Consider the following 16,909-nt stretch of genomic DNA (forward strand, 5'->3'; position numbering starts at 1 on the left):
TTATAGTTCCAATTTTTTGAAAGGTTTTCAATTTCCTTTTTAAATCGGTTTAGATACTAACACCCCTGATTTAAATATTTGTTTATCTAATAATATCAATTCCTAGTTAACTAGATGAAAATTCAACACTTTTTCATCCACAAGCATAACAGAAATATGCTTATGAATAATTTTGGGGCACTAATAATTCATTTTTCCTAAGAAAATATTTCATTTGTTACATTTTAATTGTCACTTTATTTTTTTCTTTTTTTATACTTGCTCTCCTTGATATACGATTTTATTAGCCGAATAAGGCATCAATAAAATTAGTTAAACTCATGAATTTTGAAAAACACATGCAACAAGCAACGAACTTTTAATTTAATCTCACTCGGGACTATTGTTTTGACCAATTGAATTCTCTTTAATAAACTAAAATAAATAAATAGTCAAAATATTCAGTAAGAACATCCTAGTAAAAAAATTAGATATCACATTGAAATTGTAGAGTGAATTCTCATTGAAATTGTAAAGTATGGTTAACATCTGATTTTTTTTTTTTGTACTATCAAAAATATTTCTTCATCAAGATCGAGTGTATGAACCTTTAACATTTTGATCATCTCGTATTTTATATCACTAAATCAACATCTACCAACAGATGTTGGTTCAAGTGATACATACTTGATTCTCCTTAAGCAAAGTCTCAGATTCGAGTATTATGGATGAAAAAAATAGCCGTGAGAAGAGTTATAAACATGTGGATATTGTTTGTTGTCAGTTCGGACATGATTGCCTTCAGTGCGGAACCATAATCATTTCCTAAACATTTTAATAGTATTCTTAATGTGGTTTATGATTGTGAACCCATTCTTAATGTTAGAAAAACCTATCACTTATTACCGAATAACTTTTCGAGTCATCACTTTCGCTTTCTCCTCTTCGATTCACTCATTTCCTTCATTCTTCAACAAACCCTAACATTCAATTCAACTCACACAATGGTCAAGGTTCGTATGAACACCGCCGATGTGGCGGCGGAGGTCAAATGTCTCCGACGCTTAATCGGAATGCGATGCTCCAATGTCTATGATCTCTCTCCCAAGGTTAATTTCTCTCTCTCTCTTTTAATTTCCTTCAATTCATTTCTTTATGTTTCTTATTCCTAATAAAATTGAATCTACTCCTTGTTTTTCTCAGACCTACGTTTTCAAGCTCATGAACAGTAGCGGAATTTCAGAATCTGGTGAGAGCGAGAAGGTTTTGTTGCTCATGGAAAGTGGTGTCAGATTGCATACAACTATCTATATGCGGTATTGTTCATTATAATCATTATTTCTCTGTAATATGTTTCTTATAGTTTGATTCGGATTAGTCGAAGTCCAATGTGATTTCCAGATTAAAGAATCCTATAATGATTGTAAATTTGTAATTGTTTTGTGTGTGGAATTTGATAGTGATAAAAGCAATACTCCTTCTGGTTTTACTCTCAAATTGCGGAAACATATTAGAACTAGAAGGCTTGAGGATGTACGCCAACTCGGCTATGATCGGGTATATATACCATTCCTTACTTGTGTTGGACCGTCTTTTATGTTTCAGACACTTGCTCAATTTCAGTTGTAAGTGTTTTTTGTCGGAAAATTTGTGACAGATTATTCTCTTTCAATTTGGACTTGGGGAGAATGCAAACTATGTTATATTGGAGCTCTATGCCCAAGGAAACATCCTTCTCACAGATTCTGATTATACTGTCATGACTCTTCTTCGATCCCACAGGTTTGTTCCTACTGTTCTGTCTTGTTCCCATAAATTCAATTTGTTCTGAAAAATTGATATAGAGTAGAATTTAAGAACATAAATGAAAATTTGTTTGCATCAAGTGGATAAAGAAGAATTTGTTAAAAGATAACCATGAAGGATCATGAAGTTGTCTTAAGATATTTATATAATGTGAAGTACATTAGTAGACTTAGAGTATGAAGCATTCTTATGTGATGCCCAATCAAGCTAATTGACATATTATTGCTGAATGTCATGTCTGACTTACCTTTTCAAGACTGGGATAGTTCACATTTTTTATCTCAATGCATTTGCTTATACTTACTACTTTTATACACTCTTGGAGCTTCCTCATGTCATGTGATCCTTTAATTTGTGTGATGGAATTTTAAATAAGTCTATGATAAGTTGAATGATAACAATTCATCAATGGCAGGGATGATGATAAAGGGCTTGCAATCATGTCACGCCATCGTTATCCTACAGAAAGTTGTCGAGTGTTTGAACGAACTACTACTGCAAAATTACATACAGCCCTGACGTCTTCTAAGGAAGATGATAATGATAATGCTGATGAAGTCAATGGAAATGGAACTGATGTTTCTAATGTAGCCAAAGAGAAGCAGGGAACCCGCAAAGGCGGGAAATCATCTGCCACATTGAAAACTGTCCTCGGGGAGGCACTTGGTTATGGACCTGCCCTTTCTGAACATATAATATTAGATGCTGGTCTAATCCCCAATACAAAAGTTCCCAAAGATAAAACTTGGGATGATGCTACTGTTCAGGCTTTGGTCCAAGCAGTTGTGAAGTTTGAAGATTGGATGCAGGATATTATTTCAGGTGAAATAATTCCTGAAGGATACATTTTGATGCAGAACAAAAATTTTCAAACTGGAAGTGTTAGTCAGGTTATATTCTACTTTATATTTTACTGGAGTCATGACTGTGAAACAGAATGAGGGACAAACTAACAAATTGCATGCTTAGATTGGTTTTGAAATTGTATCTTTTGATGCAGATGTATGATGAGTTCTGCCCAATCCTACTCAACCAGTTTAAGTCAAGGGAGCGTACAAAGTTTGAGACTTTTGATGCAGCATTGGATGAATTCTATAGCAAAATTGAGAGCCAAAGGTCTGAGCACCAGCAGAAAGCCAAAGAACACTCAGCTACTCAAAAGCTTAATAAAATCCGCCAGGATCAGGTTGGTGTGCCCTTGCCCATACTATATATATTTAATACTTGTATGACTGGAAAATCAACTGAACCATGTGTCTCACATAACAATGCTGTTTTAACTACCCTTATATGCCTGGCCTGCATAAAGTTGATAGCATTTTTTACGTCATTTACATGTCAACATTTTATATGTTGTCACATTTGTTTGGTTGAATAATATCATGTTCTTGTTCGGCAATCGGCGTTATAGTTTAATCCGTTCTCAGTTTGTCAATCTGTTTAATTCAAATTTCATGTTTTTCATGAAGAAAATATTTTCTTCATATAATGAATCATCTCAAGGTTGCCATACTGATCTATTTTCTGTCCTTCAAATATGTATGGGTTTCAGTTGTAATGAAACAATAGAGAACTTTCGTAAAATTGGCCAGGAATTGAATAAGGGAGAGAATTTATGCACTTGATGATTTGTGCACTAAAAATTTGTTTGCATTATCTCTATCAAATTATGAGCTAATTATTGTCTATTCAAAGTTACTTGTGTCAGAATATGATTTGATAGCTTTGGCTGTTGGATACTTGTAAAACTCATTGAAATATTTACATCTGAAACTGATTTAGTTAGAGATGAGTCAGATGACAAGTGTTCATTAGTTAATCAAGTTCCTATAGAAGTCGTCAATGATTTAGGTCCAAGGGTAGAGCTCCTATAAATTGCAGCTTGTACAGTACTTCAGATACTAAAGTGCATGAATCTGATCAAATTCTGATGTGTCATGTCTCATGTATGCATGCATACTCCCTGCAATCTAATATCAATAATTTATGATTGAATGTAGTAACATGAGATACAAATACAACCAAAGGCATATTTGGAACATTTGATACTTGGCGTAATTTGTTGTCCGGACTCCGGATATATGAAAGGTTCATGTTTTATTATAGTAGGGAAGGGGGTCGGGTATGAGGTAAGATGTCCAGATTGATTCATTCTACACAAATCGGATTCATCCTTCATATTATATTCATATCATCTGTATTTCGTCTTTGTTTACATCCAGTTATTATGGTTGTAGTATTACTTACACGGGCTCCTAAAATATTCATATGAAGTTGATATAACACTAACTTCTCCAATATTGTTGATAGTTGATACTTTATAGTTCCGACATGTAAAAAATGAGGTTCTCATTTCTGTGGTGTAGGAAAATCGAGTGCACACTTTGAAGAGAGAAGCTGATCAATGTGTTAAAATGGCAGAGTTGATAGAGTACAACTTAGAAGACGTGGATGCTGCTATATTAGCTGTTCGTGTAGCCCTTGCTAAGGGTATGAACTGGGATGACCTTGCTCGGATGGTGAAGGAAGAAAAGAAAGCTGGAAATCCAGTAGCTGGTCTCATTGACAAACTCTATCTTGAGAGGAACTGCATGGCATTACTGTTAGGCAACAACCTTGATGAAATGGATGACGATGAGAAGACACTCCCTGTCGATAAGGTATTCAATTTTTTATTTTGGCAAAATGATGAAATCCTTGAGATGAAAAAAAATATTACAAGGAGCAGGGAAGAAAATGAATCCGCCTTAACAAAAGAACAAAATAAAAAAAGCCAAGAAAAAAAATCAGTGGAGAAAAGCTGCACAATCCCTCAGTTCTGTGTGTATATTGTGATTATGAATATTGTTATTAACACCTATACTGACATATCAATGTCTAATGTTCCTTTTTACTAATTGAATTGTATGGTTATATTTTTAATATGTTTTTTATGGTAGAATTTTCTTATTACATTGATGTGGTTACTTCCTAGATATGTTCAGACATCAATTGGTTGATGCATTTTTTTAAGATAGAAGCTAGTGATGGAATCATGATATGTTCAACCTTAAAAACCCAATTTGTATGCTCAAAATCCAATAATTGGTCATATGGGTAAGCAACGACACGATGCTTGCTCTTTAATCATGATCTAAAAGCATTAACTAATATGAATATAGACGTTATTGTTCACTCAATTTTTTTTCCATGATTCACCATTGGGTTGGTGTAAGTCAATAAGTCGGTATTATCAGTTTTCCCGAACTTATTTTTTTCCCACTGTCATCACTGATTTTCTCCTTTTTTTAACTATGTGGATTTTTATTGTTTATCCCTTGGAGTGTAACATTAGTAATCATAGTATTTTACTTTAAAGGTTGAAGTTGATTTAGCTCTCTCAGCACATGCCAATGCCCGGAAGTGGTATGAGCAGAAGAAAAAGCAGGAGAGCAAACAGGAAAAGACCATAACTGCACATGAAAAGGCTTTTAAAGCTGCAGAGAAAAAGACTCGCCTACAGCTTAGTCAGGTAGTTAGAAATTATATTTGCAGGTTATCACTAATTATTGGATTGCTATCTCATATACATAGTTTGAAAGAAGAAACTGAGAGAAATAAATGTGTGATCCCTGATTATGGGAAGAAATAAAATAAAGCTTTTAAAATTTGTCTCATCTCAACTTGTATGAAGCTCATTTGATACACTACAAGTGTGACCATGTTAGATTTATCGAGAGCAAGTGCATTATAAATCCACCGTCCAATGGATTTTTTTAATTCTTGTTTGCTTTGTACAACTGCTAATTTTACCTCTATTTTTCTCATTTTTGTAACAATCATATCCAGGAAAAAACGGTTGCGACAATTTCACATATGCGCAAAGTCCACTGGTTTGAGAAATTTAATTGGTTCATTAGCAGTGAGAATTATTTGGTTATCAGCGGACGTGATGCACAACAGAATGAGATGATAGTGAAGCGTTATATGTCAAAAGGAGATCTGTGAGTATTTCATGTTTAATTACACTCCTCTACCCCCTAAACCTAAAGCTTAAACATTGACGAACATAGTTATTGGGTAAATGATGAAAGTAATATCAATTAGGTTCACATGCTATCATTTTTTGAATGAGTGATACTTAATTAAATGTCTCCAAATCATTTAAAGCATATGTTAACTTGTATGACTTTGTAAAATAACATATTTATACATTATTGAGAAAATTAAGTATATCTTAAGTTCCCAAATGCCTATGAATGTTGCAAAAAAAAATGGAGAGAACCAGGTGAAACTTCTTAGTGAGTAGTAGGATTATCAAAAGGGGTCTTCTGGCTAGTTGAGAACTTTGTTGCAAACCTATGAATGAAAGGGGGAGAGGGTGTCCAGGTATTGGAAGTTTGGTGTCTAAGAAGCCCAATCCTGCACATAGTTATGGTGGTTTCCTCTGGAATTGACATCTTTCATTAAGTTATTATGTGCCAATATGGTTTCATCAGAGTGGTTAGGATTATAGGATGTGAGGGTCATGGACAATGCAACTTCAAGTTCTTGGAAATTTATCTTATGCTTAGCCTGCTTTTCTTCATTTGGTGTCTGAGATTTGAGATGATTTATATATCATATTTGGATTGATTCTTGGGATGATTCCTTGTTGTGTCTTCTCATCCCCTCTCTCTTTTCACTCTGTATCATCAACCCATTAGTAGCTTGTATTCCTTCCAATATCAATCTCTGTTTTAGACTTTTTCCTCACAAACCTCAGTTATAGTTAATGTCCATGGAGTCTGAAATGCTTTCTCAATTTCTCAGCTCTACTCATCCCTTTTCTTCACCATATAGGAGGATATGATTTTAGATTCCTGTGGAATCTTCACTTAGGAATCTTACTGCCCACTTTCCATTCCTCACCCATTCTCCAAACAAGGAAAGCTGTCTTTTTTTCCTCACTCTCTTTCCAAACTTCTGTGGTTAATTAGGCTAAATACTAGCAAAATTTTAATTGCAAATTTGCAAGCCCCACGAAGTTCTCTTTTATGATGTCTGCGTATTTATTTCTTAGAGAGAGACTAGTGGACTTAGCTCCTCTATAGTGAGAAAGTAAGGATATATCCACCCTAGAATCATTTTGTGGATTGAGATCCCTATGCACTTGATCAAATCAATAGTGGATACACCCTTGTTTTCTCACTTTAGAGGAGCCGTATCCGAGATTAGTAGACTTTGTGGTACTCAGCTAATGGCTACTTTAAAGAAGTGCCTTTGGTGAATGTACAAAGAGACTGGGCAAGTGCTACTTGGATGGTTTTTCTCCCTTTTAGGAAGATAGCTTAAGGGTAGCCATTTTGAAGTCTATGGAAGGTCTGTAAACACTAATAAAAAATCTAAATGATAATAAACTACTTTGAAATGTGCAATTTTTTATTTTTTTTATTTTTAAGTATAATTTTATTTCCGCTTCTCTGATTCTTTTCATTTGATTCTGTAATAGGTATATCCATGCTGATTTGCATGGAGCTTCTAGTACTGTTATCAAGAACCACAAGCCCAGCCAACCAGTTCCACCTCTGACCCTAAACCAAGCTGGATGTTTCACAGTATGTTAAGCACCTACCTGAACTATATTCCTTCTAAGTTTACTTTATTTGGTTCACTCCATGTTCACGACCTAAATCAAATCTGCTCCTTTTATCATTTTGGAATGTAGGTCTGCCATAGTCAGGCATGGGATTCAAAAATTGTTACTAGTGCCTGGTGGGTTTATCCTCATCAGGTTAGTAAAACTGCTCCCACGGGGGAATATCTAACAGTAGGGAGCTTCATGATCCGAGGAAAGAAAAATTTTCTTCCACCACATCCTCTTATCATGGGTTTTGGCTTGCTATTTCGCTTGGACGAGAGTTCCTTGGGATCACATTTAAATGAAAGGAGAGTAAGAGGAGAGGAGGAAGCAATAGATGATTATGAAGAAAGTATCCCTCTTGAAGAAAAATCTGATTCAGAGTCAGAGAAGGATGATGCCACTGATGGTAAATCTGCTGCAGACTCAGAAAGAAATGGTAATTTGTCTGCAGATATACTAAAACCCCAATCTGAAGACTTTATTGCAGACTCATCCCAGACTAGTTTGCCTGCTATCAATGCCAAAAATACAGTTTCACATGATTCTCTTGCAACAGAGACTAGTACGACGACTATGGTTGATAGGGAAAAATTATCTGATACTGGTGGAAATGACTTAGCATCTGCCACCCCTCAACTTGAAGAACTTATGGATCGAGCTCTGGAACTTGGATATGGTGCTAAACCAAATAAAAAATACGGAGTCGAGAACTCTCAGATTGATATTAGCTATGAGCAACTTGAAGAGAGTAAAGCTGCAGTAAGGGATAAACCTTATATATCAAAAGCTGAGAGAAGAAAGCTTAAAAAAGGACCGAATCATGATGTAGCTGATTCAAATGTTGAACGTGGAAAAGACAAACCTACAGTAGCGGATATTTCTTCTAATCTACCTGCAAAAGAAGCTCAAAAGACAGGTGGTCAAAAAACCAGCCGTGGGCAGAAGAGCAAACTTAAGAAGATTAAGGAGAAGTATGCTGACCAAGATGAGGAAGAAAGGAGCATCCGAATGGCATTATTGGCTGTGAGTTCAGAATCATTCCATTTCTATCCTCTCTGGAAAATTTGATTTATGTCTTTTGCCCTAAGCATAATACATGCTTTTTTTCAAAGTTAAACATACCATCAATCCATCATGCTTGCTGAGATGAGTCCTCATGTTTTAAATTAACTAATATTGTAATCTTAAAAAAATGTTTTAATAAATAAATTAGTGGGAGAAACTATGTAAGTAATAATCTTAGGGACTGCCTCCAAGTAATACTTTCACCTTTCTGATTTCCCCATGTAAAATTCCAACATCATTAACTATAAGGCTGTTTTTTTTTGTCTGAAGTCTTCTGGTAAATCAAACAAGAAGGAAGAGATACCAGATGGAAATGAAGCATTAGACAAAGGGAAAAAACCCGGCAGTGGTAAGCCTTTCCAAAGTTTCATCACCAGTATTTCATTAATTAGTATAATATACTATGTTTATGACAATATATATTAGTTTTTAAATGATATTTTTATTGTATGCATATATGTTACTTCACCAGCAGAGTTTAGGAACCAAATAGGATGTCCATGTATGAAGCATGATTGCTGTGTGCTATCCATTATGTATCTTAATGGGCATTTCTCAGATATCTTTCAATTGTTTTATGAACTTTTGTATTAATACGAGTGTGATACCACAATGATTAGATAAATGATATTATTTTATTGTTGTGTTCACTGTTTTGCAAAAAATTTGATGCCATTATTCTAATTTAGGAATTTGTGTTCATGTTATATCAATTTGATGTGTTGTATCTCAGCCTTCTCTTGTGATATATTTTTTAGAATTTTCAGTATTAACAAGTTGAGCAGATAGTCAGGTCTCATTTAGTTGTGGCCATGTTTGTGGTGTCACTACATTAAATCGATTAGCTGATCAGTGAGATCTTAACCTCTCTGCATTGGAGAGAAAACAATTTGGTGTGCCAATTACTTACGTTGTTTAATTCCTTATCTTTTTTATCTTATTCAAATGTTGGCTCTAGCAGGTCCTTCAGATGCTCCAAAAATATGTTACAAGTGCAAGAAGGTAGGTCACTTAGCTCGGGAGTGTAAAGAGCAACCAAATGACAGTAGTCATGATGCAATTGGAGAAAGTGAAGAAAACCCTATCAACAATTCCCAATCTGATAGGGTGGCAATGGAAGAAGACGATATTCATGAAATAGGAGAAGAAGAGAAAGAGAAACTAACTGATGTGGATTATTTGACAGGGAATCCACTCCCTAATGACATTCTCTTATATGCTGTTCCTGTCTGTGGTCCTTATGCTGCAGTTCAGTCTTACAAATATCGGGTCAAGATAATTCCCGGAACGGCCAAGAAAGGGAAAGGTTCTACTTTTTATTTATCTATTATTATTCATTTTACATTGCCAACTTACAATGAACTCTTGCAATCCATTTTCTTGCTACTGTTCTATTTATCTTGGAGTCTAGGGTACTTTCTCCCCCCCCTAGCACCTGCAATCTATTCTTTGAAATATTGTTACGCGATGTTGCCATAATTTATTTTCCCCTTTTGTGTTGTGTAGCTGCAAAAATGGCAATGAACTTGTTCAGCCACACGTCGGAAGCAACAAACCGGGAGAAGGAGTTGATGAAAGCATGTACAGATCCTGAGCTTATGGCTTCAATTATTGGTAATGTTAAGATATCATCAGCTGGCCTTACTCAATTGAAGCAAAAGCAAAAGAAAGGCAAGAAAAGCAGCAAACAACAAAGTTAGCTGAACCTTTATAGGACTTATGTAGGTCAAAGGAAAAGTACTTTTTTTGAAAGAGCTGATAGATTTTATGTTGTATATTCCATGCTCCAACAATGTAGAGAAATAGTTTTTCTCCCTGTACTGCTCAGTAACATAGGTTGAAGAATTTTATAACTCATTTACCTTTTCTCTCATTTTTTTGGTTTGCATAAATAAGCTCGAGTGTGAAAACTATTTACAATTTCTGAAGGGAATGTGATAATTTTGTCATCAACTTCATCTAGACGTTACTCACTTCATGGCAAGTAACTTAATTAATTGTGTTAACTTTGACGATGATGTCATTACAAGCACTAACAAATATTATCCCGATCTAATTGTGTATATATAATACAATGAAATAAGAAATCAATGCCAACTGTTTGATCTGCTCAATTGATTCTTGAACGTGTTGTTATTAATATAATATTCTTATTTATTGTCGTGACCATAATTATGTTATAATATTTGATATAGTGATTTTTTAAATTTATACAGTAGTAGTTGTTTGCTTATTTATATTAATATGGTGTTGGGAGCAAAGTTCTGAACTGGTGACATATGTTTTTAGTGTATATAAAGAGTATTGTGACATATGTTTTTATAGTGTATGTAAACAGTGTGACAATATATTTTTATAGTGTATGCAAATAATATTGTGACAATATTAACATGTGTCAATTTAAAGTTTAATAGACTTAATATTTTAGTTATATTTATGAGTTTTGAATTATAAGTGGAATGATAGTTTTTATAAATAAAAAAGGATGTGAAGACTCATTATCATATCCAAAATCATCATGCAGTACCTTATTGATATGAACAAAAACAATCCTGCTTTTGTTGTTGCAACAATCTTCTATTTCTATTATATACTCCAGCAGCTATGAATGCATACACGATTAGCTTCTAAACTCAACTGAATCATAAACTTGAACATGCATAAGTCAACCACCTATTAGATGTTATAGGGATACCTTTTTCCCATGGGCTCTGGAAGAAAAACATTCATATTTTACAGCTCTCTAATCCTCAAAGGTCTCCACATTCTTTTTGTGAACACACGTCATTCCATGTGATTTATGTAGCCTACATCTTTTTTTAACCTATTTAACAATGCTCTGCGCAAAAAGAAGATGTTGCTCCAGAAGGGATTTCCCAACACTTTTCAACACAGTGCTTCTGTCTTCTCTGAAAATGGAATAACCAATATATTACCTGTAGTCCCACATTGGGCAAACTAAGAAGCAGCAAGGGGCAACAGACTATAAAATCAAAGCTCAGCTGAAGAAAAACTCATACCTTTCTCGGCCTTTTGGCTAAGATCAAGTGTAGTATCTGTTCTTATCAGTTTAATATCTGATATGTGGGTCATTGGCTCACACGATATTAAATTACTTTTTTAAATGGGAGAGTCCGTCACAGTAGCTTGCTACTGGGCCTCTCACGTGTCGCCCAAGCGTTGCACTAAAGCTTGGGCCTGGCACACCCTCCAACATTAGTATAACAATTTTACTTCTCTGATAAAATTGCGTGTTTTTTCTACTGTACTCACTTTTTTATTTATTGAAAAAGTATAGCTGATTTCTGAACTTGTACTTATGAGCCAGGTTTAACACCAAAGATTGCAGAAATCTAATGTTACTCTATCAACATTGCATAAAAAATGTTGAAATCGATATGGCTTCATGAACATATTTTAATTAAACACAAATGTAACCTCTTTTCTACTCCCAGGCAAGCATATACAAATTTCCCATTATCACCAAAAACTTTCTTTATAGCTGCCACTAAGCTCAACTCCCTATACCAAACGGCAAAAACCATTTGTTACAAAGCAATTCATATCTCATAACACATAAGAGATGAAATAAGGTTAACAGAAATCGGAAAACAATGTTACAAACTTATCATTGAGAATTAGAAATACATTAGAATAGTGGTGATGAAATATTTCATTAAGAGATGAAACAAAATATATATATATATAATAAGAAGCATGTTGGGTTTTTGCCTAAATGAACTGAAAATCATGAATGAAGTTTTAAATTTGGAGTCCTTCATGCATGTCACAATGTGAAAGTAAGCGGGATAACATGTAAAACAGTTTTTTCAGTTCTTAACTCACTTGTGTCGCTGCATTTTGGATTTTGACACGTTCTACCTCTTTGCTTTTAGTGGTAACATTAAAGATTGATTTTGCCTTTGTGTAAATATAATTATATAAATAACCCATTGTCCTAATGAACTAGCTATATATTGGCTCATCACTAAATACTTTATGATTAGTCTATACAATTGAAACAGTGACACAAGTGATCTGAAGGAAATGAAGGATTATGATATACTTAACTATCAATAATTTCAATTATGTCACATAATACCTCATTAACTATTCTTTTGGAGCGAGGATGGATCAACTACAGTTTAGCCACATCCATGGCATTCAGGCAGATCAATGGTGTATGCTTTATAACACTTGTCTGTAATTGGACCTCAAAACTACTAACAAAAAGCTAGGTTTATGTAAATATTGAGTGTTCTGCACAAAGCCCACATCGTGTGTAACAGTGAGAATAAGTGTGTTCCCACAATATAAAAACGAATTACATGGCATTGTTGAACTTATGGAGCCGTGTGTTAAGCACAAAGCGAACTATTCTTTCGCCTTTTACTAAAGAATACCGTGTGTTTGTCACTCTAAGCGGCATACGCTTATTTTTGGAGGTGTCCTTCCTTTGAAGGACCCCACAATTCTAGTCTATATTTTGTTTTTATATTTGTTACTCTTACTATTATTTGCTTCTTTTGTGAAATTGAATCTTTGATATTCTATTATTAATTTGTTTCTTTGTTAGTTTAAGCTTATAGTTTCTGTTATGTTTTTAGCTTATAGGCTATAATAGTGTATGTAAACATAGTATTATAACATGACAATTTTTATAAATAAATAAAAAATGATTCATACTGATTTAAAATCATATTTGAATCAAATGTCCACAAATTAATTATATTTTCAAATCAGATGATTTTGTAGCTAAAAATATATCTAAATCAATAGCGAACACCTAGGTAGTAGGTAGAAGGAAGAGAAGGACACCCTCCAATTTCTATTGACACCTTAATAAAAGACGACAATAATACAATCATATTTATGAAAAGCAGAATTGTAACGTTGCACAAGAGTAAGAGCTTTAAAACAATTTAATCTCCACTCAACCGCAAAATAACCATGACCCCAAGAAAGACACATTTTACAATATTCGACAATTTAAGTGCAATAGACAAAAATATGACATTTGGGTAAGTTTTCATTTGACAAGTTTCCAACAAAATCAATCATTGATTGAAGACTCATTATCATATCCAAAATCATCATGCAAGTACTTTATTGACATGCACAAAAAACAATCTTGAAATTCTTCTGTGGCATTTCCCATATTCACCTGCTTTTATTGTTGGAACAATCTCTTATTTCTTTCGGCACTTATGGTAATATTATATATTCCAGCAGCTATGAATGCATACATGATTAGCTTCTTAACTCAACTGAATCTTAAACTTGAACATGCATAAAATTTAAAGGGGAGAGTCCATCACATAACCACCCAAATACATAAAATTTGAGTCATTAGACCTTTTTCCTATTGGCATAGTGGAAGAAAAGCCCTTCATATCATATCTTTACTATCCTTCGACATCGTTAATTTTGTTAGCTCTGCCATTATCCCTGAAGGGATTTCCCAACACTTTTCAACACAAGTGCTCCTGTCTTCTCCTAAAATGGGATAACCAATATATTACCTGTAGTCCCACATCGGGCAAACTAAGCAGCAGCAAGGGGCAACAGACTATAAAATTAAAGCTCAGCTGCAGATAAACTCATACCTTTCTCGGCCTTTTGGCTAAGATCAAGTGTAGTATCTGTTCTTATCAGTTTAATATCTGATATGTGGGTCAATGACCCACACGATATTAAATTACTTTTTTAAAGGGGAGAGTCCATCACAGTAGCTTGCTATTGGGCCTCTCATGTGTCGCTCCAGCGTTGCACTGAAGCTGGGGCCTGGCACACCCTCCAACTCTAGTAGATAACGTTTTTGTTACTGCACCTTTATTTTGAGAAACTATAACGATATTCAGTATTAATACTTACCAGAAATTAAACTTCGAATCCAGAATTGTAGCAAGATAACGACGATGCATAGAAAAGGTTTAAGGCATCAGGAACTTTCTTCACAACTGCACTAAGCTCAACTTCATAAACCAAATTACTGTACGGCCTAATTTTGATGGAGCATGGAAAATAGCAAAAACTTCCGTCACCAGTTAATTTTACTAGAGTGACCAAATTTCATCTATATTCTGGCTTTGACAAATTGGCATGCCTTGACTTTTTTATAATATACTTGTACACTGCCAAGAATTTTGAAAATCAATGATGAAATTGAACTTTTAGCAATGGTTGAAGCAATACTTGTGAACCGTGTAATTTTTAATAGAGTACAGGAATCCTTCATCATCAGTAAGATTGTTCAAGCAGAGTAAAATGACTCGGGGTGGCAAAACTCTCCCTACCATAGATCCTTATATTTCTAAGGACTCAAACTTGAGACACTTTTTCACTCTTTCATATACCAAGGGATTTCACTTGGAAACGAAGATGTTCCAAACTAATGGATTCGGGTCCATAAATATGGGTTACAATATACGAGATCTTATAGCACTTACCAACAAGGCCCTATTGATTAGTATTATCCAAAAGAAATCTATTATAGACACTAATATAATTAGATCTGCTAAGTTGGAACAACTCCTCGTGATTGATTAGCATACATATTAGTACCTCGTAGCTTTATACAACATTAAAACCTTATCTTAATTTATTCAATTTTAAAATTGTTTATAATTGAGGTTTTATGAAATAGTTATTAAATGATCTATGAGACTGAAACATACTAAGCAAAAAAAACTTGTAAAATACAAAATGCATTTAAACTTAGACCTCATTTTGAACTAAGATGTTAGTACAGACTCCTGAGCTGAATGCTTTCAAAATCTTCTACTTGCCTTGATTTTGAGTGAAGCTGAGGTAATATCAGATTTTCTAAAGCATCAATTCTTCCTGACCATAAATTTTGTTGTCATAACAGCCTAATTTGCCCCTTATCAAACCAAATTATTTTACTTAGATCCTTGCAGGTATAATGAGAATTAAGGAAACAACAATAAGCTTAAAAATTTATACTTTACTTTATTCTTCCTGGCTATACTTTATTTTACTTTGATACTTTCTACTTAGCTTTTTGTGATAACATTGAAGATTTCTTTAGGCACTGTGAAAATATAAGTATTTAAATTACTCATTGGTCCTATGGAAATGAAGGATTGTGATATACTTAACTATCAATAAATAGAATTATGTCACATAAAGTCTCATTAAATATTCTTTGGGAACAAGTATGGATCATGTACAGTTTAGCCAGATCCATGACATCCAAGTCAGATCAATGGCCTTACAGGTCTATGCTTTATAAGACTTGTCTCAAAACTACTAAACAAAAAACTACTTTCTAGGATTTTTGGATATCATATATCTTAGGTTTGAGTTTTTCTGTCTGAGAGTTCTCTGTTCAATACAAAGCCCACATCGTATATAATAGTGAGAATAAGAGTGTGCCCTCAATATAAAAATGAAGTACATAAAATTGTTATAATCACGGAGCCGTGTGTTAAGCACAAAGCGAACTATTCTTTCGCCTTTTACTAAAGAATACCGTGTGCTTGTCATTTTAAGCGGCATACGCTTATTTTTGGAGGTGTCCTTCTTTGAAGGACCCCACAATTCTAGTCTATATTTTGTTTTATATTTGTCACTGTTAACATTATTTGCTTCTTTTGTGAAATTGAATCTATAATAGTCTATTATTAATTTGTTTCTTTGTTAGTTTTTAGCTTATAGTTTCATGTTATGTTTTATTCCATACGAGTATTTAAATTACATAAGAACATTGTTAGTGGGTAAATCTTTAGCAATTGGTCTGGCCACTAATGTGCCTCAAAAGCTGATCAGTGTCTATTACAATAGAATGATAGATGGGTTTATGTAGGCTAAATGTTTTGCAAATTATCCACCGATTTATTAATTACTATTGACTCTCGAACAACAACAATAATAGATAATGTGTTGATAGTGCAAAAAACATTACACTGTCATTGCACAGATTTTAAACTCAGATTCATTTGTTAATAATAAAATGTGAGCTTAAAACTTAATATTGATTATCTCGATTAATATTAAGTACCTCAGATTAAATATTATGAATGATGAAGTCAAATCCAGAGTGAAAGATCATAATTATCGAAGAAGCAAATGAAATATTTTGGATTACCCCCAACTTAGATATTGTTCAGCCGTCTCTAATAAACCATCAAAACTCAACATACAATGAAAATGATGTATTTTTTTTATAAGCAAAAATGCATGATTTCATGATAACAAACAACAAGAACACCCTCTCGTGTTAACAAAATTCTGATTCTACTATATTTTTTATTTTTTAAGAGATGGGGGTGTGGTATAAAACTTCTTTCGTGGGAATGTAGAGCTGTTATCAACATAGGAAATATGTGAATGAGGCATTTTTACAAACAGCTTCTGGGCTATTAGGCCTCAAGCTTCGGCCTCAAAATTCCTCTATGTTTCAATGTATGTTTTCAGCCTTGTACCTCCATTTTT

General features: G+C 33.9%; 1 protein-coding gene across 3 annotated transcripts; it reads left to right on the forward strand.

Moving 5' to 3' along the window:
• Positions 862–10,376, forward strand: LOC109329933 (nuclear export mediator factor NEMF). Of its 3 annotated transcripts, none has more exons than XM_019563842.1 (14): positions 862–1,088; positions 1,183–1,295; positions 1,440–1,536; positions 1,637–1,761; positions 2,201–2,675; positions 2,786–2,971; positions 4,152–4,445; positions 5,144–5,296; positions 5,614–5,768; positions 7,256–7,361; positions 7,472–8,410; positions 8,723–8,801; positions 9,411–9,758; positions 9,959–10,376. In XM_019563842.1, the coding sequence occupies exons 1-14, from the start codon at positions 984–986 to the stop codon at positions 10,150–10,152; spliced, it is 3,369 nt and encodes a 1,122-aa protein (XP_019419387.1). In that variant the 5' UTR covers positions 862–983; the 3' UTR covers positions 10,153–10,376. The 3 variants fall into 3 exon arrangements, with proteins under 3 accessions (XP_019419387.1, XP_019419388.1, XP_019419389.1); XM_019563843.1 differs by having other exon boundaries at positions 9,414–9,758; XM_019563844.1 differs by having other exon boundaries at positions 8,723–8,798.

The sequence above is a fragment of the Lupinus angustifolius genome, chromosome LG16, assembly GCF_001865875.1.
Source record: "Lupinus angustifolius cultivar Tanjil chromosome LG16, LupAngTanjil_v1.0, whole genome shotgun sequence".
NCBI lineage: Eukaryota > Viridiplantae > Streptophyta > Magnoliopsida > Fabales > Fabaceae > Lupinus > Lupinus angustifolius.